This window comes from Rissa tridactyla, chromosome 8 (genome assembly GCF_028500815.1).
Source record: "Rissa tridactyla isolate bRisTri1 chromosome 8, bRisTri1.patW.cur.20221130, whole genome shotgun sequence".
Taxonomy (NCBI): domain Eukaryota; kingdom Metazoa; phylum Chordata; class Aves; order Charadriiformes; family Laridae; genus Rissa; species Rissa tridactyla.
Genome location: NC_071473.1, coordinates 2,013,067 through 2,034,543, shown reverse-complemented (window position 1 = coordinate 2,034,543; position 21,477 = coordinate 2,013,067). Strand labels below are relative to the sequence as shown.

General features: G+C 49.0%; 2 protein-coding genes across 6 annotated transcripts in view; one reads left to right on the top strand and one right to left on the bottom strand.

The window, feature by feature from the left end:
- The window catches only part of ADAP1 (ArfGAP with dual PH domains 1), a 62,264-nt gene extending 56,197 nt beyond the window's left edge, over positions 1-6,067 (top strand). The window contains exons 7-11 of the mRNA XM_054213033.1: positions 800-883; positions 3,197-3,259; positions 3,584-3,655; positions 4,111-4,339; positions 4,851-6,067. Coding sequence (XP_054069008.1) covers positions 800-883; positions 3,197-3,259; positions 3,584-3,655; positions 4,111-4,339; positions 4,851-4,879 — 477 coding nt within the window. The 3' untranslated portion in view covers positions 4,880-6,067. The remainder of the gene's footprint in view (positions 1-799; positions 884-3,196; positions 3,260-3,583; positions 3,656-4,110; positions 4,340-4,850) is intronic.
- Positions 6,068-7,347: 1,280 nt separating this feature from the next.
- On the bottom strand, positions 7,348-20,193 carry GET4 (guided entry of tail-anchored proteins factor 4). Of its 5 annotated transcripts, none has more exons than XM_054212360.1 (10): positions 19,997-20,191; positions 15,689-15,767; positions 15,194-15,275; positions 14,083-14,232; positions 12,282-12,420; positions 10,210-10,350; positions 10,050-10,125; positions 9,792-9,864; positions 8,574-8,685; positions 7,348-8,291 (listed from the first exon to the last, which is right to left on the bottom strand). In XM_054212360.1, exons 1-9 carry the CDS (start codon positions 20,149-20,151, stop codon positions 8,597-8,599), a joined length of 984 nt encoding a protein of 327 aa, XP_054068335.1. In that variant the 5' UTR covers positions 20,152-20,191; the 3' UTR covers positions 7,348-8,291; positions 8,574-8,596. The 5 variants fall into 5 exon arrangements, with proteins under 5 accessions (XP_054068335.1, XP_054068336.1, XP_054068337.1 ...); XM_054212361.1 differs by having other exon boundaries at positions 7,348-7,874; XM_054212362.1 differs by having other exon boundaries at positions 7,348-8,685; positions 12,282-12,375; positions 19,997-20,193.
- Positions 20,194-21,477: the final 1,284 nt, after the last annotated feature.

The following is a 21,477-nucleotide window of genomic DNA, read 5'->3' as shown; positions in this document are numbered from 1 at the left end:
TCGATGTGGCGTTTCTTGGTGAAACCTTCAAAAAGGCATCCGGTGCAGCACAACCTCCGTGGGGCTCACCAGGGCCAGGTGAATGGATGAGTTTAAAAACAAATACGTTATAAACCAGCTATTCCAGAAGGAAAAAAAAAGCCCACCTAAAAACCAGAGAGAGATTTCTGCCAAGGAGAGGTGGAAGTGCCAGAGCATCTGGGAATTGAGCTGGGACTCCGGGATCGCTGTGCCTGTCCCTAGAGGACTTGCAGATCTGACTGACAGGCTGGACTGCAAATATAAAGAGATATTTGGCCGCTCTTTTAGCAAAACACTGGAATATGTTGCTAAGGCCTTCAAATTCGGGTGGAATTCAGGCGTTCCCCGCTCGTCCTGCCTGTGGCCGCGGAGGGGCGGGCAGCAGGGGGTGGGCAGGCTGCCGAGGTGGGGGGCTGCCTTTGCGCCCTCCGAGCGCTGTGTACGGGGTCAGACTCGTCCCCGGGCTCCGCATCCCAAACGCTGATTCGATGCTGGTTTTGCCGGTTCAGAGACGTGCTGAAATCCCGCTCCCCGGGGTGCTCGGTGGGGCTGCAGAGCTCCGCGCCTGGCCTGGAGCCTGGGCCAGGCTGGGTGTTCCCCGTCCTTCACACGTTTGCCGCTCTCTTTTGTGTCTGTACTTCTATTTTATTTTTTAGGGCTGCTGCTAAACTGCGCTCTGTCACTTGGGACAAAGCGGTGGGAGGGGTGAAGCGCAGCAGGACCACGTTGTTTCACGCGCAGACCGCGCCACTCACTCCGCTTTTCTTCCTTTTATTAGGAAATAGTGGATTGGTTCAACGCCATCCGGGCAGCGCGGTTTCATTACTTACAAGTGGCATTCCCTGGAGCCAGCGATGTCGATGTGAGTTTTCCTGCATTTTTATTATTTTATTCCTCCTCCCCCCTTCCCCCCAGCTCCTTGCTCATTTTTAGCATCTTGTTGACCAGCTGGGAGGCTCGGGGAGCGCTCCGTCCTTCAGCGTGTCTTACGGTTACTGGGCTGAGATGGTGGTGGTGGGTGTGGAGCCCACGTCAGCATCTGCTGGCAGCATCCAGCCTCGGAATCCGCGTGCGCGTGTGTGTGTGTGTGTGTGCGCGCACATTCACACCCGACGGGTGAGCCCTGCGCGTGAGTAACCCCAGCGCTGCCAGGCCTACGGGCGCCGTAAGCGTCTCTCTCAAAGGTTGTTGCCGCATTGTTAAAAGCTGGAAGGTAGAAAAGGTGAAGGCAAAAGCACGTCAGTGCTGTCCCCGAGCCCGTGGGGTGAGTTCCTGCGTGCAGGTCAATGCAGCCTGTCTTATGAATCTCTGTCTTGTATTTTCCGGGAGCTGGAACTGCTAATTGCGTTAGTTTTTGCTAATATAATAGCAGAGGCAGTATTAGCGCAAGCTGACGGTGCTGCAGCTGTGTAACGTCACCGGTTGGTGGTTACTCTCCGTTACCTCCTTGACGTTGTAGATTTTGCAATCTAATTGCATTACCTGCCTTCTGTTAATTACCTGGGCGGGGGCCGGGGCCGGCTCTGGGCTGCAGGGTGGCTCCCACCCGCGGCACCCCCGGGGACCCCGAGTGAAAGCCTTCCCACCGACATCGGCTGCCCCAAATCGTCCCCATCGCTGGGAGAAGGAGGGCAGGAGAAAGAGGAGCAGTCCCACGGCTGGGGATCCCTGGCACGAAGGACTTCAGACCATTTTCTGTTAAGAAAAAATGAAGAAATGGGCAAATATGAAAAAAATGTTAAGAGCAGCCTCTTAGTTACCCGGCTGTGGTACAGTCGCTGTGCAGCGTGTACGTTCCATGGTCACTTCTCCTCCTCTCCGTATCCTCTACTGCCAGTAAAGCTGGTTGGCACGTCTGAATCAAATTGCCCCAAAAAACCCCACAGCCCTTATTAGAGTTGCCATTTGTCCAGCAGCGGGTGAGGGGGTTGGTGCGCTCGCCCCCCGGCAGTTTGGGTGGGAGGTAAGTGATTTGTATTTTTACTTATCATCCCCTTCTCATCAGCTATTCCTTGGAGGAAACGGAGGAGTGTCATGTTTAGCGAGGTTTAATTTACGACCTTGAAATACGGAACAACCCATCCTAGCGTTCGGCCCGGGGAGACCTCTGTGGAGACCGGGTTGTGTACGCGAGGTGGCTCCATCCTGGGGCTCGCCATCATTTGCATCTCATTTATGATTCCTTTACCCTGCCAGAGAGATGAAAAGGCATTAAATGGAAACCAGGCGCCAGGTTAAATGCGGTAGGGAGGTACAAATCGCTCACAGCACCCTAAGGATGTGTAGCTCCTGGGGATCCCTCTCCGAAGGATGCTGCGGTCCCATCTGCAGGGTGGAGGAACCTCTCTGACCTGAGGGTGACGAGCTCTTTGCTTGGCAAAGTGTCCTCAGCCCCGTCCCGGGAGCCGAACGCCGGGGCTACGAAGGCTGCAGAGCCCTTCGCTGCCCACCATGGAGGGTCCAGGACGAAGATGCTCCCGGCTGCTGCGGAGCAGCTGTGCGATTCTTTGGGCTGGTGTATTTTGGGGTGTCCTTTGCCCTCGGCCAGAGCCGCCGGCGGGCAGAGCTGGGTGTTGCGGGCGCGCGGTTTGGCAAGCGGAGCCGTCAATAACCTGCTTAAATGAAAGGCAGGAGCAGGGGCGGGGGGGGGGGGGGAGGAGGAGGGGGGCCGTGTGGCCAGGTTTTGGGGGGACTCGTCGTCTTTCAAGAGGCTTTTAGAGGCATCTCCAAAGATCTCGCAGCGACTGCCTTGTTCTCACTGAGCAGCCTTAAAAATAGCCCCGGCGCTGGGGAGCTGTTGTCAGCAATATCTGCGGGGGGGTGGGGGGGTGGGGTGCGCAGGCGGCGGCTGTTAACGAGGTTTTACAGGCAAATTGTACGGCATGAGGAGCTCCCGCTGCGGCTGGTGGAGGGGCTGCTCCCCCAGAGCTGACCGCTGGGGTGGGGTTTGGCCCCGGGGCTTCTCCTGGAGGCTGCCGGCCTGATGGTGGGAGCGCTCAAAGACGCTTCGTGGTCCTGCCCCCGCCTCGTCCCAGCGCTTTGGGGCAGTGGGGCCGGGTGGGCTGGGAGTGGGCTTCCCTTCCAGGGACCTCCCCAGCCCTGTCCCACACACCTGGTCGCCCCCCGGCTCCCCCCATCTGACGCTGCTCTTTTCTCTCCTCTTCGGCTGCTCCAGCTGGTGCCAAAGCTTTCTAGAAACTACCTGAAGGAAGGGTACATGGAGAAAACGGGGCCAAAGGTAGGACATACAGCGTTTCTGCAGTCCCTCTAAACACGAGCCTTGCCCTGTACGGGGCTGAGAAGGTTCCGCTGGTGACACAGACCCTCCCTTGCCGGGGAGGCGAAGCCTTAATGTCGTGAGGGCATTAATACGCCTTAAAAAAAGCCAGACTCACCTCACAGAGCGAACACCCCACCTCCCTGGTGGTGGCCCAGGAGCCGCCTGTCCCCAACCCCCCCAGCCCCCCGGGCTCCTCCGAGAGCCTCGGACCTCCTGGGCCGTGCCCGGTAGGCAAAGAGCTGCGCTGCTTTGGTCTAATCCGGAGTTTTTTTGCCTCTTCAGCAAACAGAGGGATTCAAGAAGCGATGGTTCACCATGGATGACCGACGGCTCATGTATTTCAAAGATCCCCTGGTAAGACGAAGGTGCCTGGGCTGTCTGCTGGGAATAATCAATAATAATGATGGTGATACTACTACTACCGATGATGATAATGATGATGATGATGAACATAATAATATGCAGTGAAGCTCAGGCTGGTGGGGGAGCCAAGAGGGCACGGAGCGGTCACTGCTGGGTGCATCTACCCGGTGTTCAGCGTGCAGTAGCCCCATGCACAGATACTCGCCAAAAATGCTTTGGAAACCCCGTGGACCAGCTTCAGCTTTTTCTGCGGCTGAATTGTGTGTCCCGGGTGTTGGTCCCGTGTCGTGGGTGCCCTGGGAGGAGCTGGAGCGGGGCTTCGTGGGGTGGCCGGTGCTGTCGGTGTTCAGCTGCTGCGTTTTGCTGGTGGAGCTTCTGGCTGGTGTGGGGTGAGCCACGTCCGGGCGCCCGTCCCAGTCACAGCCGAGCTCCCCGCTGTCCCCTAGGATGCCTTCGCCAGAGGGGAGGTTTTCATTGGGAGCAAGGAAAACAGCTACAAGGTCCTGGAAGGGCTCCCGCCATCCACGCAGGGAAACCACTGGCAGCACGGGATAACCATCGTCACCCCTGATCGGAAATTCCTCTTTGCCTGCGAGACGGAGGACGACCAGCTGGAGTGGATTACGACCTTTCAGAAAGTGATAAGCCGGCCCATGCTGCCTCAGGAATACGCAGGTGGCTTTGCTGGGGGGGGGCGGGGATTTCCCGGGTGCTGGAGGATGGGATGGATGGAGGGAATCAGGGATGGATGGGGGGGAATCAGGGATGGATGGAGGAATGGATGGAGAGGGGTCAGGAATGGGAAGGATGGATGGGGAATTGGAGATGGGGGGCAGACGGATGGAAGGGGATGGATAGAGGGGCTCAGGGCTGGATGGAGGGGCTCAGGGATGCAGCAGCATCCCTCCCTTGCGCGAGCCCTTCCTCACCTGGGGAGGGTGCAGTCTGTCCCAGCAGAGAGGGGCTCGTGCTGGGAGGAGGAGGATGGTCTCCTTCCCTCTTCATCGCCTCTGGCATGATGTCCATGCTGCTGTAAGGATGCTCGGTCACCCAGTTATAGGGATAATCGGACCCAAGGAGCATCGTCAGGACAAGGACCATGCTCAGCGTGGGCCTGTGCCGGGCTGTGGCCGCCTGCCGGTCCTCGTCCGGCTGTTGACCCCCTGTCTCTGCTCTTCTCTTGCAGTGGAAGCCCATTTCAAACATAAACCTTAGCGGGGACTGGCTGGGCAGACCTGAGGAGTGAGCTTCTGTTTACAACACAACGTGGTTTTATTTGAAATGTTAAAAATAATGAAGAATAATAATAATAATAGTAATAATAATAATAATAATACTTCCCTTTCCCCTCATCATTCACTTGATCATGTCAGAAACCAAGAAGGATGGCAGCGAAATGTCAGAGAAGATGCTGAGCCAACCTGAAATTCGGCTCCGTGGCCGCTCCGCTGGGCGCGTGGTCCCTGTCGCCCCCCGGAAGGGGTGTCACCCGGCCTCGGCGGGCTGGGGGAGACTGCTGCTGGCACGTCTCCGGGGGAGATGGGGCTTTTCCCCACGAGCTGCTCCATGGGGCTGGAGCTGGGCGTCCCCTGGCTCTCCGCCAGCCCTTTCCCCTGGGAGCGGGGTGTCCCTGAGCAGCGACGTCCCGGTGGGATGGGAAGGACCAACCTGGGAACAGCCGGGATGGTGACGTGAGGAATGACCCCATGGGGGGAGCAGTGGTGATGCTCTGCCCGGGCTGGGGGTCAAAGGGGGTTTAGAAACAGAGGAAATGAGCATCGGTGGCCTCGTTACCTGCTCAATGCCCCCGCCCCAGCCCTGGGGCTCTGTGAGGGGATGGGGGACACCGAGCCAGGAGGTGACACCACGGGAGCAAAGCTTGTGGGGTGGGGGCCCGGCTCTGCTCCCTGGGGTGCTCCTCTGTCATGGGTTTCACCCCTTTTTGGGAGCCCGGTTTTGGGAGGGGGGGGTGGGTTGAACTTTAGGGGCGGCGGTGCTGACAGGCACCGTAACAGCCCAGCCTGGCCCTGACGGCTCGCTGCTTCTCCGGAATGGTGGGTGCACTTTTTTTTTCCCCCCCAATAATTATCTTAATTTTTTTTTTGTTTTTTTTTTTGTTTTTTTTCTGCCAAAAAAAAAAAAAAAAGCTGCTTGAAGTGACGTTTCAGCGCTGTGTTGAGCACTGTAATTCCCGCGGGTGGGTGGGCTGGGACCTGTACGCCGCGTGCTGGATTTTTTTACCCAAACTTGAAATTTCCGGCCCCGGGTGAAGTCCCGTCCCCGTCCCCGCGGTCCGTCCGTTGGTGTGTGTACGCGAGAGCATCCCTGGGCTGTGTGCGTGCCGCCTGTCACTGCCGACACCACTCTGCTACTAAATGTCATTCCAACCAATAAATTATGATGTCCAAGCCGTGGCCGTGTGGTGCTGGGGCAGGGGAGGGACGGGGGGGGCAGGTAAAAAAACCATCTGCAGACACGTAGGTGAGGGTGCGGGCAGGGCCCTGGGCGGGGGGGGCCGGGCACAGGACCCTGTGCACGTGTGTACATATGGACCAGGCAAATACATTTCATGTAAACCACACACACCTATTTATAACATAATATACATTATACTTATTTGTGTATTATATAGCGTACAGCCTGTCTATTTTAGAGCACGTACTCATGGTTTCTCTCTATGTGTGCACCCACATACACAAAAGATACAGTCTTGGGACTATAGAAATAAATCGTTGGCTATTCAGCCACAACGCTGAACTGCGTAGCCGATAAAGGCGTAACACGGTACACGTGTGTGTGAGAGAGCGCTGAACAGAGATCATACGAGCACATGCCCGCGTACACGTAGCCGTCATCAGACATACACGTTTAACCTACAAAATACATAAGCTAAATGTATTTCATACAGGCGTCTGTATATGTATAGAGATTTTTTTTTTTATAATTGCAAATTTATAAAATATTTAATTATATATTACAAATATACACGTGCTTGCTTTTTATATAAGTATAAATTGTATAATTTATACATATACTTGTATTATAAATTTAAGAGAACTATATTGCATATAAACACACATATATCCATATGCGTATGTCTATATTGGCCCTCAGTGGCCCTCAAACCAGGACAATACGTGTATGCATAACTAGAGACAGGTAATTAACATTATTAATTATATATAATATAAAATACTATAATTTATGAATATGTATTTTAATAATATATAATTTTAATAATGTTATATTATAATACAATTGATAATTTTTTTATAAATATGTATTTTACACACATACTGTCACTCACTCACACTTAAAACCCCGGGCATGTCAAGCAGGGAGGGAGCAGGCCGGGCTCATTGTTTTTGTTTGTAGCTAGCTATAAAGATTGTGCATGTGTGTAATTAATATTATAAATTATATGCAATAGTTAATTATAAATTATTATATACACAAAAGGCTGTTTCTATGTGTGTGTGCGTATATATTTTAATATCGATTTTACACACACACACGTATGCTGTACACACGGCCGTCATTTGCAACTGCATTCCGCACCCGGAGCTGAACACTCAAACTCCCCGTCACCCGCCTCCAGAGGACACAGGACAGGGACGGGGGGAAATAGCAAAGAAAGCAAGATCTCCGCTCATAAAACTCTTCCAAAGCAGCAACATCACAGATCCTGGTATAAAGTGTTTATTTGAGACTTCACAATTAACACAAAGTCTTCCTGTCAATGCCTTTTCTTTTTCATACAGTCAATAAATTTGTATTAATCCCTCCCTCCCCCATGCATGATTGCTGTTTATTAATCTAAGCCTTTTTATTTTCACCGTGAAAAAATAAAGCGTTTCCCCACCCTTTCATCTGCTCGCTGTACCACTGCCATCCGCTGTGCTGCGTTAAAGAGGAGGAGATGTCGAACGGCTATGCCTACCGCTGGGGGCGAAGTTACTCCATCATTTATTGATTTATTCTTTTTTACAGAAAATGTTAAATGAATCAATCACCCAAGAAAAATAAATATATCATAAAGAGCCAAAAGTTCTGCAGTATCCCTTTCCTTTACGCACAGCTGCAGTTCAAACGCATACGTTGCTCGCGGCAAATCATTTCATGCGCTAGAAGGCCGTCGCCTCGACGTATGGTTGTGAACTTGCGCTGAATCTGTTCCAAAGGAGTAGAGCCACGAGCCAAGTTTTCACACCTAGGCAAGAGAGATCCACAGGGAAGCCAATTACCTACGTTCCACTGATTGGCTTTTACCGCAGAGCGATTCAATCTTGTGCTTTTCAGGAGGTGTCGGCCGAGCACGCGCGTGCGCGGGGCCGGAGCCAGCCCGTGCGCGGAGCGAAAGGCAGCGGGAACGGCGTCCGTGCTACTCACACCAGCGGAAACCAGGTCTGGGTAACAACGTCTCTTGGGTGTGCATCTCAAATTAGGCTGCTTGGCTCGTCTCGCAGTTACTTTTGGCACCAGCCTCGCCAATACGTTATTCAATTGATCACCCTGCCTTTCGAGATCTTCCTTGGAGACAGCAGAGGTCAAGGAGGCTTTCTCGTAACAAAGATGGTATCGAGTAGGCCGTGAAGTACAAGACCCATATTTATGCTTTATTCAATTACTGTGCAAAAGGGAATACTGCATCAGAAACCGTAGAAGACTATATTTTAATCAAAGTCAACAGCCGCTGTATCGGAAACCTGCTAACAATTGCTCCGATTGGTTCGTTTGGATACTTTTTGTTGGTTTCTTTCTTTTTTTACATAAATAATATAGACCGAACATTATAAACATTTCAGCAACCATTTCTAAAAGACCGGAGGAGCCCTTTTAGGCGCCAGGAAACAACTGCAGGATTCAAATTCCAAAACTGTCTTTGGAGTCATCGAATCACCAGACTTACACGCCACCCAGAGACAACAGCATTCAGTCGAGCTCGATGGGACTGCTATCTTCCTGACCATCTTCCGTGTCCTCATCTTCTCCAGTCCCCATCAGACTGTTTAAAAGATTTCCTAGAATAAAATACAGGACAGTCGAGATTGCCAATTTTACTTTCTCATCCTAAAAACTTTTAACTGTTCTCCTACCATCCTGCTAAGCTGTAGATTTCAACAATGAAAAAATAACTTTTTTTTGGTTTTTTTTTTGTTTGTTTGTTAGCAGAAGAGTCTCAGCAGGACATTAGCATTCGCTCATTGGTTTCCATTCAGAGTTTATTGCTTTGGGAAGCTGTATTTTGATACTATTCCTTCTCTAAGAGTACACCGGAAAAACCCCGCTAAAGTCACAGACTTACGGGCTGTGGCTGCAGCACGAGAGGAAAGAAAAAACCCAACCAAGTGAGGCAAGGCACCTCCAGCCAGGAAACGGTCAAAACCCAGCAATGCCTATAAAGAACTCGTTGGAGGCATTTATGCGTTCTCCCTCGTTTATTCATTTTAAGGTTGCTTGAAATACCGAAAAGCTGTTACTTACATATGGGATCTATGATGCTCATGTTTTTCACAAAATTTGGGTACCCGTGAATTGCTGTTTGCAGGTAAAGCTTCAAGTCCCTTTCCAAACAGAGAAACTTAATTCTCAAGAAAATTCAATTTTACAGAAGTAATCCAGTCCAATTTGCTGACATTTTATTCAAGAGCCAGGAAATGCAGGCTGAATTTCTCTATTCCCTTTCACTTCTTGTAGAAGTGCAGTATTAATTTCAGAATTTTTACTTTGGGAGCATTCATTTTATACCAGCACTGGTTAGACTCTCCCAAAGTCCCAAACTTGACTTCAGGAAAATGCCACCGATGTTTGAGGAAATGAAGCTTTAACACAAACAAGATTTTTCTTTACATTTGGAAGTTATACCGTAATGACAAAAATTATCTGTAAGAGTCATTTACATGCTTCTGCCCTTCTGAAAGATGGGAAGTCTACTAGCTTCACCCAATCGCTTTCACATGAAACCAGTTCATCTCGTATTCTACAGCAGGGGCTGTTTCTACAGGCTATGAAAAAACTGATACATTTGTTAGAACAAATTATCTGTTTCCAGCACAGCCTTTTTGTACAAGCCACTGCTCTGAGAAGACTGGTGGTGTCTGTAAACAATCATCAGCACAAACCTTACCTAGTAACCCTCCGTAGGACGATGTCTGCTTGGGCGGAACACCGAAGAAAAGCTGTCCTATTCTATCTAGGTACTGAAACGACACAAGGTGAAGAACAACGTCAGCTACTTCGTTTACAGGTGGAACCACTACGGGCAGCAGTCACACCGCACAAGCTAGATCAGACTCCTCTGTACCAGTCACAAAACAGGAGACAATCAGCTATTATTTAACTCATTCTGTAGGTTAAATCCTGTTTACAGCCACGAGTAACTCACCTCATTATACATGGGATCTCTTTTCAGTGAAGGTTGATACTGTTCACACAATACTGTAAATACTGTTAGTTTTCCTCTAGAAAGGAAACAACCAGAAATGTAACCCCAGTAACAAATGCAAAGGAAACCAAGAACAACATGAGGAAAATTCATACTGTACCCATCAACCGCCAACAACAGAAACCAGATGAAGTTTAGCAGTGGCTGAACAAAGGGCGGACCCTTTTCTATCGAGGGATGCTTCTGTGTGTATGTCGTGAAAACAACTGATGCGCTGGTCTTATTTTTTAAGCAGAGAAATCTGCAAAAGGAAACAGAACAGGGCAAGTTAAAAATAAAAGGTGGAGAAGTAGTTTTACATGCAGAAAGAGAAAGGGAAGCCAAATGCTGTACTTCATTTGCGCATAGAAACCATCTCAGGTTTAAAATGATGGCAAAAACTACCCGGCAGAGGTGCACATCTTTGACAATGGTTTGGCCATCAACTGAGGAAGGGGAAAATCGCTACTGAACTACATTGTGGAATAAGCGGGTTGGGAGGGAGAACTGACGTTAAATATTAATTGAATGAGTTTAACCAAGATCTAAGCAGATTGTATACAGGAGGGTTACAAAAAAAGGGCATCAATTAAATCAAAATGTGGAAAGACCGGCCACTGCATAATTCAAATTAAACCTGACATTGCATTTACTCGTCCAGAGTTTACTACGATGAGGTAAAAACCTAATTAAAGACCTCTCTCCTGGCCCCATCCACTCCCAAACACATCTCCTTTCAGTATGTATCTGCCAGCGTCCGACGCCTCTGACATTCTATTAGCACTACCTCAAAATAACATGGCATCAGGATCACCGAGAAGTTTGACACACACGTCCAAAAGTCTCATCATGAAGCTACCCTTTGAGCTCCCCAGCCATGGGGCAGCAGTTAACAGATCGACTTCCCAGCCTTTGTTCAGGTCCAGTTAATTTAACTGGCAATCTCTGCAAGTCCCATAGGCCTAACAAGAGACTTTATCTGGGACAAACGCTGTCGGCGAGCCCTGGGAAGGCTGCCACGAGCCGTCGCATTCTCGGTCGCAGGCTGGCCTCCAGTCCTGTACCCTCACATGCACAAGGGCACGGGGCTCTTCTGCCTTACTGCTGAGCAAGGACCTGCAATTATTTTCATTAGAGTACACACTGCTATGTAAGAGGATTTAGTACAGTATTTCAGATATAGGCCAGTAAAGGATGCAGAACTATTGCTGTATAAATACTGAAAAAATAATCTCTTACAGATACCTTCTCTCCAGAATTTCCCCCTCTCCAGAACAAAGCCTCATAAAATTGTTTAAGAGTCCTGCACATACTGGATTTCCATAAAAGATTTTCTACTGATCAAAATCACCGCAATCTGTATCAACCAGCTATGGAAAGCAGGACAGATCTGAGATGACAGCTCACTGCTGCCAAAAGAGAGACAGACTTGCTCTCACCTCCTCCCTCTCCCCCAACACCTACTCTCTCCCTGACTCCCTGCTGCACAGTCCTGTCTCCACCTCCTCCTCAGACTCCTCCGTGAGCCGCTTTCCCTGACTGAAGAAAGCCATCAGCTGATTAAACACAGCAAAATTGGCTTTGTCAACCTTAATTGCACATGAGCTCTGCAAAGGCACATCAGAGCTTGCACTCCCACCTTCTACAAAATAAATGCCCAAGTAAATGAAAGCCACTAGCAACTGTGTCAAACCCAGAACCGTCGCACTGCTGCTCACGGACCAGGGTGACCCAAGACAAGTTGTCTCTTAGGACAACGAGCCGGAGAGCAAGTACTACACTAAAGGTAAATATAGACCCTGCTTAGGTCCAGTCTTGGTAAGGACGTCAAGGTAAGCCCTAACTAGACATAAAGTGGTGTTAACAACGCTAAGAATTGTGCTTTCGGGGTCAAACAGATTACATTAATTCTTCAGGCAATTAACATGCTTTCAGGTTTGACCTGAATGTGTTATTTGTTCTTCTCTCTCTCCAGTCTGACCAGTTCAACACACCGGGTTTGAGATGGTTTTCTCATGTTGTTACCACACAAAGTGAGTTTCAGAAGCTCTGGCCAGTTTCACAGTTTCTTTTGAAAAGGATGCATGGTTAACACCTACAGTTATCATGATTAAATTAGACTGGCCCCAAACACAGTGTCATGTCAGCAAAACAGTAAAAAAAAAAAAAAAAAAAAAAAAGTTAAACACCTACTGTAGTACTGCCTGTGCTACAAACATGTCCACCTCACTGCGATATCCCCTGGACGAGGAGTATTCTACCAGCATATTTGCACATCCTTCGCCATCTGTAGAGTGCAAGAAGTGATACCGAGATTCACTATAGTTTTGCTCTATAAAAGGAAAAAGAAAATGGCTTTTAAGAAATCGGTTCATCATACCTGAATGTAAAAACAAATTTGTTAGGCTTGTGTGCTACAGCTGGTAAAAGGACAAGAGCTACACACACGGTATATAAACAAGACAACTAGCAAAAAGAGAGGAGGCTTTTTCCTTTATAAGTTACAGACAATTTATAAAGGGAGATAATAAATATGTTAACCTAAATACATTTGATTTAGATACAGTTTGTTCCATGCAACCACAAAACACAGCTACCACCGGGACAAACAGCGTGAGCTGCGGTGCTCTCATGTTATCTAACCGCACGTTGCCACTTCGTGTGCTATCGCCACTAGTGCTGAGGAGGAGAATCAAGAACTTCCATATTAGACCATGCGCACCAAGAAGTCAAACAGCACCTTCAGCGTCCTTCTCTCTAAGTGCACAGAAAGAAGGCATTTCCTATTTTTAGCCTAGCCCACTCTCGCTATCAAAATTAAAATTGCTTCCATATGCTGAACAGCAATTGTACGGGAAAAAAAGGTGTAAGAAGTGGCAACGACTTGTTAGAACTTAACTTGAAGCAAAGCATCACGCAAAATCACTGCAATGACAAATCAAAACTGGATAGCTGCTAATTTTTGGAATTTAAAAGCTTTGTTTTAAAAATCTGAGCCTTTTTTGATGAAAATCTCAAAAACTCCAGACTAAGAAAACGTACACATTTTGCTCTTCAAAAGAACAGTGAGCAGATGGCTACAAAACGGGGATTTTTACTTTCAGAATGCAACATTTCTTATCCTAATCTTGTCTCAGCTTCTAACTTAAATGCTCTGAGGCAAATCCGCCCTTTCTGGCTGGCAGCAGCCATCAAGCTAACGTAAGTCCCACGAGAACAGCTACAGGATTGCATATGACACGCAGAAAGGCAACGAGCTGGAATGTTGACCATTGGGTCAGGACTGTTACATGAAACCACTATCACCGCTTTGCAGCTACTGAAAAATTTGAAATAAACAATCATCTTGCAGAGTTATTAATTCACAAGAAACCACAGAAGAGACGGCATTTATTCAACTGCTCTCACTCACGTTTGTTATGTTTTGAACACAAGACTTTAAAACTGGCTATCATCCACAATTAAAATAATTATTCAGTGCATTTTTGGATTCTCTTACATCCCATCACAAGTGATAAAATCCCACATAAATCAAAGGCCACGACATTCATTCTGGAATAAGCCTGCTGGTCATCGTCTCAAAAAGTACCCAATTACACATCCAAAGACTGTTTTGGATGCTAGGTGATGTATTTCGATCTTTGTCAGGTTTATCCAGGATTCAAAAATAAAACAAACAGGATAGAACAGCTTTGTGCCCCAGCAATTTTCCTCCTAATGACTCAATCAAACTACCTCAAGGTCTAAAGGATCAACCTTCCTTTTACAGAGAGCTTTATAGCAGTTGTGTTTTGGGTTTTGCACTACAGCCCCAGGTTTTTTTTTTATTAGTAACGTCAGGCTGAAGTTACTGCAAAAATCAGGTAATAGCAGAACCCAATCAACCATATCCATCTCAGCTTCCTTAGATTATTTTCAAAATAGATCTCTTACAATATCATACTTTCAACATTTTCAAAACAAAACACAGAAAAGCCAGGGGTTTTTTTCTTACCTTTCCACAGGGTAATTGCTAGTAACTGGTGTAGTTTTGGATGTCCAAGTTTTCCTGATCCCCCGCTAGACCATTTTAGTGCTCTGGATACGAAAGCCACTCTTTCCGGAGAATTTGGATCCATTAAACTAAACAATTTAGCCAAGTTTTCTAGAAGCAATAAGATTCACAAATATTTAGCATTAATAGCAATAGGATGAACCGCTGGTTCTAGTGCATCTTTAAGCTCCAACATGAAAGTGACAGTGATAGTGTGTATTTAAGGTCCCCTAATGGGCCTCCATAAGCCCCCTTAAAGAAGAGTGACTTTGAACTTGAGACACTTCTCATACAGCAAGTCAATCTTGCATCTATCAGCCAGCAATATTCCTATGACTCCCCCAGAGCCCAAAGCTGTGCCTTGCAGCCAGCTGGTGACAGCTTCCCCATCTCATCCTTTGGGACAGGACATCCCAGAGCACCACGCAGTTCCAAGGAGCAGGAAAGGCTGCAGGTTATGGGACTGCTTGCCATTCACAGGGCGAGGGACAGAGGGCTGCAGTTCAGAGGAACACCACCAGATCATAGATGGGACACAAAATGTCAGAGCTGATCTAAGTAAACAAAGAACAGCCTCAGTCTGTCTGTCTCCATCCATAGGTGGTTAACAGGAGTGGTTCACCCACGCTGCAGCAGTGGTCTGGCCAGGCAGCTCTCAAGAAGGTCTCCCTGAATTGCCTGCTTACCAAATCTCACAGTCAAACAAGAAAAATTCCCTTGTGAACAGATGAATCACAAATAATGTGACACTACCACACTGCTGGGGTGTGACACCACCATCCACCAAAGCCCTGGGACATCAATGACCGTGCAGACAATACATTACTGCTGCATCGAGGAACGCACAACGCCACAACACACCGATGTTTGTTCTAAGCATGCCAAAAAAGTTATTGGGAATCCATTAATCTCTAATAAAGTCTTCCCCCATCCATTTCTATGCTGAAGGTAACTCTTAGCCACATGGGAGGGCATACAGGAAGGATTTCAGGTTTCGAGACTGTTAACAACAGTCACCGTGAAGTGAAAGCACACCAGAACACCATCAAACCGAGCGCAGAGGTCACCTCACCTAAAAGGTCATCTGCTACTTTTGCATCCGATTTCTCCAAAGACTCCAAAACCAGCATGGACAGATCCGCAGCACTGTTTTGCTACAAAACAGACACATACTGGTAGTGATGAACATATCAGCACATAAAAGAAAACACCAAGCAGAATTTTGTCAGAGGCAGATTTAATACTTTTATCAACATCTACAGCACAGTATCAAGTCTCAGCCTTTCATTATAAAAAAATTATAATAATTTGATGGCATGAAAAGAGAAGCCTCCAGGAAAACAAAACAGACATGGTTACTATTATTGTTTGGATGCCCACAAACACTTCTGCTTTATGTTCCAGCTTGGCATAATCCTTCTTTGTGGAGAAAGGCTCAACAAAGAGATAAAACAAAAGATTACAAAGCAATTACCCCAAATGTTTACCATAGAGAATTTACCATTCACCCCTCAAAACCTTGGAATAACACCCCCACCCAAACCCACACACGAAACGAGTGACTTACCTGGTTATGGCTGAAGAACAGCAAAGCCCCTGAATACATTAGTTCTCTTGCTTCTGCGTGTTTTCCTTGTGACATATACCTGAAAACAACATCAAAGCCTTGATAAAAAGTATCACTAAATAAGTTGCGTACACTTAAAGTTACTTACGTTTAAAGATTGCTAAAATTTAAAATAAAGGGAATAAGGGATGTATTTTTAAATCAGGTTAGTTTCAACAATGACGTAACTGTAAGCTACAATTTGTTTTCTGCTCCAGGCTTGATGGAATGCAAGCACAGAGTATAAGAATGAAAAATGAGAGCTTCAAACCTGATTTGGGCTGAAACAAAGAAAAGTAAATGATCCCAGGAGTTCACCTGAGCAAAAGATGCCAACGCACTGAATGACACCGCTCAGACCGTCACATCAGAGCCTTTACCAAAGCCATCACAGTGACAGTTTTTGGAACACTCCCTGGACAGCATGCTCCCCCGGTGCTGCCCCAGTGACTCCAGTCCTCTCCTCACCCATGGCTCCTTTCCACTGGTTTAACTCTCTGTGACCACTACTGCTCTCTGCCAGGGGATGTCAGCCACATACTGGTCCTCTGCTGAACCAGAATAACTTGTCTCTGATGGGCTCCAGTAAGACAAAAAGAGCCAGCAAGATCTACCGTGCAACACTTCACAGAGTCACCAATTCATAAAAGAAACAAGTCTGGGCTCTCAAATATTATTCTTCAAGACACACCTGATGCAGCTTCCACCTGCCTCGCTTAAGAGTGAATCAAGAAATGAAGAATAAAATAACTTGCTCCCAATGGTTCCCTCAAGAGCGGGAGCCTCTTACCACGGTGCTGTGACCGCAGCCTCCTGCACACCACCACTATCGGTAACTAAGGGTCTTGGGTAGTCACATCTCCAGAATATAAATGCAGCATTTCCTATAAAAGCAGTTAAGGTGTGGCAGCAGATAGAGTTTCCAACTTCCATTTCTCTTAACTGCTTCTCCGAATGTCTGAGTAGTTAATAACAACAGCTTATATCAAAAAGATAAGACTCCAGTTCTCCCACACTGCTTTAGTATCTGCAATATTCGTTTTGTCCTCTACGACACCTGGCCGTGCCGTGCCCCTGGTTCCCCGCTCTCTGCTCCTGCAGCAGCTGGGTCCCCCAAAGAGCAGACCCAATGCATGAGCATCCCCATGGGTAACAGCGAAGGGTCGGTGGACCCAGGAGTGAAGCAGTCTGGGAGCGGTGGGACAGTGTGGGCACGGAGGGATCACACTAATCCCAGGGACAACGCTGGATCCCAAAAGCTCTTGTGCTGTGGGTGAGACTCCTGTCACACGTGGCAGCCCCAGGGACAGGTCCTACTGGTACAATCAGATCGGACAACAAACAAGGGAGGAGACAGTCCTCCCATCCTGCTCATCGTCTTCCAGAAACCCCAAGGTCTTTCATCCAAACCAGCAGAACTGTAATAACGGATGGCATGAGGGTGGGTTTTTGGAATAAGTAGACTCAGCAATTGAGACTTGCAATCACCATAGCAAATGCTTCGCACGTTACTTAAACGGATCAGCAGCTCCAACATTTTTATAGTTGGCTTCACATGCAGGTTTGCCTCTCAGGCATTTGACTCCGAAACTCAGTGTGGATCCCCTTCCGCAAGTTCTACTTCCAGTAGATTCACAATGCTACTTGGGAGCTCTTAATCTGGGAATTATTACAGCAGATACTAGAAGACGCTGAAAACAGCTTTACAATATAAAATACATTTAAAAGAGGTGGGGTGCTTTTTTAAAAAGAACTTTTATTTTAAAAGTTTTTTTAATAAAAATAAATATTCATTACATCAATCTAAATGGCATTTAGAACAAGAGAAATCCTGGAACGGATTACTCATACCAGAAAAAGTACCTACAAGTATCAGGAAAACAGATGCCAATGTAACTACAACAGGGATGTTAAACTTGGAAGTTTGACTCCGTCACCAAATCCTAAACAGAGCAGAGCTCAATGCAGCCAGCCCCTACAGCACCACCCCGGCACCAGCACCCCTGTCCGGAGGAGCCTGGGACTCGCTGCTCAGGGTCAGGCAGGAGCAGCAGTTTCCCACCTGTTCCCTGGATGAGAGGGAGGGAGAAGAAGCCTGCAGGAGGCAGGCTTATGGTAATCTTTCCTCCTCCGCTGCTTCCCCTCCTCCACCCTCACATGTCTCAGTTTATGACTTCTGAAGCTCCGAGTCAGGATTTCAACTTTAACACGCAACTCATGACAGAACAGACTAATGTTTTACAGGCTGCTGTTGTTTACAACAAGTAAGCACTGGCTGTCCCAACTACAATTCTGCAGCTGAGATCATCTCACTCCGTGTTAACATGTCTCTGGAAAACTGCTGACATGTAACATACATTTTACAGAGGACAGGCAAGACTATCCAGGACTCTTTTTTGGCCTCAGTGACTCTCCAAACAAATTTCACAGTCTTATTACATCTTTTTGCCTAGAAGGAAACCTTCTTCCTAGCTATGCAAATGTCACCTTTTCATTTAATTGAGAAACTCCTTTCTACTGCATTTAAAATGGAAAAGGCAGGATCTTTGATTCTAAATTAATTCAGGGTGGCTTAAGCAAAGTATGTGAGTTAATACATTCAGAAGACTGGATGAGAAGTGACCTGCTGAGCCAAGCCATCTCCCACCACTGCAGCCATCACATCACATAATCCTTACTATAAAATAGGCCATGCTTTGTCTTACATTTAGATTTATTCTCAAATACAATTTAAGTCTTAAGGCCTAGACGGTGCCCTCGCTGATCCCATCAGAAGGCTATGGCAGAACATAACTACTTTAATTTAATGGTGCTCAGTACACAGGGCAGGGCAGGCTGCCTCATGCACACTGGCAGCAGAAGTCAGTTACGCACCAAGGACCCTCTTCCCCACATGCCTGGCTGCTGCTCTTCTGTGGATGCCCACGGGCCCGCTCCCACTCCACCTCCGAGGAGCTCCGGGGACAGGCGACACACGCGTGAGGCACCCAGACTCAGAAGGCAGTTTTCCCACCTGCCCTCCCCCAGCAGAACCTCAAGCGAACAAAGTTGGGACCATCCAAGGAAGCCCTGGAAGAAATACCTTATTCTGTGCTCCTGCAAGCAAGGCTCTACACAGAATGGCCTAGGTTGGAAGGGACCTTTAAGATCATCAAGCCCAACCGTTAACCCAACGCTGCCAAAACCACCACTAAACCATGTCCCTCAGCACCCTGTCTGCGCACCTTCGAAATACCTCCAGGGATGGTACATTTTAAATTTTGATGAGAGAAAGGGTGACCACTGCAGTGGATGTGAAAAAAAAAAAAAAAAAAAATCTAAAAAATTTTTGCAATAAAAATACGGTTTCTTATGACATCACAGGCAGTAGTGATATTTCTGGGTAAATGCCTAGGCCTGCTCTACTTAGTCATTGCCACGCACACAAATACTACATCAACCAGAATCTTTTCTAATAAAACTCCTCTGTGCAGGCGACTCCTGCCCTTCCGAGAGCTGCCCCTTCCTCTGAGCAGTCCCACAGGGTGGCCACTGTGCAGCCCCGCTCCCTGGCTGAGCATCAGCCCAAGACCTTCAAACCCTGAAAAGGCTTTTAAACCCACCCGGCAGCCAGGCTGATGCCTAACACAAGCCGAGGCCGTTAGGAAGGCCCGAGGAGCTCCTGGAAGGCCCCGGCGCCGGGGGAGGCGGTGGGCCCAGCCCCGAGCCTCAGGGGACGGTCCGGGAATGACGAGGGGCTCACTCCAGCCCCTCGGGCCTCCAAGGGACGTCTGGGGACGGGGGGGCGAAATTTAGCTCTTGACGGCGTCAAGTACGACGCAACGCGGCCCCTGCACGACGCGGGCCGGTGCCCTCCCGAGCCGGGCCCCCTCCCTCAGCCGGGCCGGGGTTCACCTTCAAACCCCGACGAGCGGCGGCTCCCCGCGCCGCCCCCCAGCCCTCCCGCGCAGCCGCCGCGCCCCTCGGCGGCGGCCGGACCAGGGGGAGCGCGGAGGGAGCGGGGAGGCGGCGGGAGCGCCCCGCTGACCGCCCACTGCCCCCAGGCTGGGCCCGGGCCCAGCTCGCCCTACCCTCCGCGGCACGGACCCGCCCCACCCCGCCCCCCCGCGGCCCAACGAGAGAGCAGAAGGCGGAGATGGGCAGAAGCGGCGGCCAATGGGGCGCGGGGCGTGTGCGCGGCGGCAGGGCCGGGTGCGTGGGAAGGCTCTGGAAGGCCGTGCCGGGGGGGGGGGCGGGGAGGACAGGGCGGCGGGCCGCGCCAGGGCCTACCTGAAGAAGAGCGTCCGGTACATCTGGTGCGCCTCGTAGTAGTCGCCCTTCTCGACGCTGGCCCGCAGCTTGCCCTCCACGCGCTGCACGCCGCCGCGGTTCCTGCCGCCGCCTTTCGCGGCTTCCTGCTCCGCCGCCATGATCGCCGCCGCCATCAGCGCGGAGGAGGGAGGGGACGGGAGGGGGGGGACGGGACGGGGCGGAGGGCGCAGGCGCAGGCGGCACGGCAGCGCGCCCGGCTTCCGCCCGCTGCGACGGCGGCCGGCGAGGGCCAGGCGGGGCGGCGTCACGTGATGGGGGAGGGACCCGCCCGCCTCCCCTCAGGAGAGGGCGGGAATGGGGGTAATTAACGCCATCGCCTGCGTCACGGAGGGGCCGCTGCCTCAGGCTGGGAGAGGCAGAGCGTGGAACACCCGGGAAGGGGCGGCGGATGGCGGGCAGGAAAGGGGAGCGGAGGCCGGCTGGGCCTCAGGGACACAGACAAGGGTGAGGAAAGAGGGTTAAAAAAACACCCCCAGAAACCCACCACACAGCAAAAACCCAAACCAGGAGCTTTTGAAACTGTGTTAACAAGTAGCTGAAAAGCATGAAGCAGCTGCCGACTTGTGGGGTTTTTTTTCTTCAAAAGTGACGCACAAGACACGGCAGCACAGAATGGCAGACAGGGAAGGCAGCCCAAGGTACCAAGCAGCAACAACCCGCCCCCCCCCGGCAAGGGGCAAATGCCCTGGGGAAACCCGTCCTGCCCAGCCCTGGGGCATCCAGTTTAACGTTATTTAAGCAGGTGGTCAAAAATACAGAAACAAAGCTTTATTTCCTGTTTCAAATATTACATGCACTTCCAAAAATTAAAACTCTTTATTTAAACATCTCAATAGCATCTCGTCAGTTTGGAGACAGCAAAGAATAACAGACATTTTGAAAAGCATTTACAAAAATACATTGCACAAAGTCCTATCTTGCTTTTTTAAAAATAAGTTAGTGTTATTCAAAATATTCCCACCCCAGCTACCTAATTTCAATTTATACAGGATAACTCTAATTTTAAATATGTAACCTATAGTATGAAAACACCTGTACACGTGTAATGTAGCTCCTCTGCGTAGGCCATAGGTTCTGTCTCTAGATCAGGTGAAAAGAGTTCTTCACATGGAGACTTTTTTGTTTGTTTGTTTTAAACATTCGAGGACTGTTGTGCAACATACATGACTATTCAGAAGCCAGTCAGCAGTCCCATGTGTTAACAGTTCATGTGTTATAAAATGCATTATAACAGCAAGATAAAAATTCTGCATACAAGTACATTCCAGGAATCTTTTTCTGAAAAGGGTGGTCGAAGCAGCAATCCTGAGGGGGCAACAGGCAGTCTCCTCTCGCTCCAAGGTGGACGCATTGCTTTGGGGAGCAGCCCGGCTCTCCGCTGGCCTCACACTGACCAGGGTTCCCGGGATGATCCCGAAGGACCATGTTCTTCCCCACAG

What these genes read in the sequence shown, in the direction of transcription:
- GET4 (XM_054212359.1), bottom strand. Translation starts at nt 20,151, where the DNA reads ATGGCGGCGGCGATCATGGCGGCGGAGCAGGAAGCCGCGAAAGGCGGC. An exon ending in TGTTCTTCAGCCATAACCAG is followed by an intron (nt 15,276 to 15,688) that starts GTAAGTCACTCG and finishes TCTGTTTTGTAG; the next exon opens with CAAAACAGTGCTGCGGATCT. An exon ending in AGTAGCAGATGACCTTTTAG is followed by an intron (nt 14,233 to 15,193) that starts GTGAGGTGACCT and finishes TATTGCTTCTAG; the next exon opens with AAAACTTGGCTAAATTGTTT.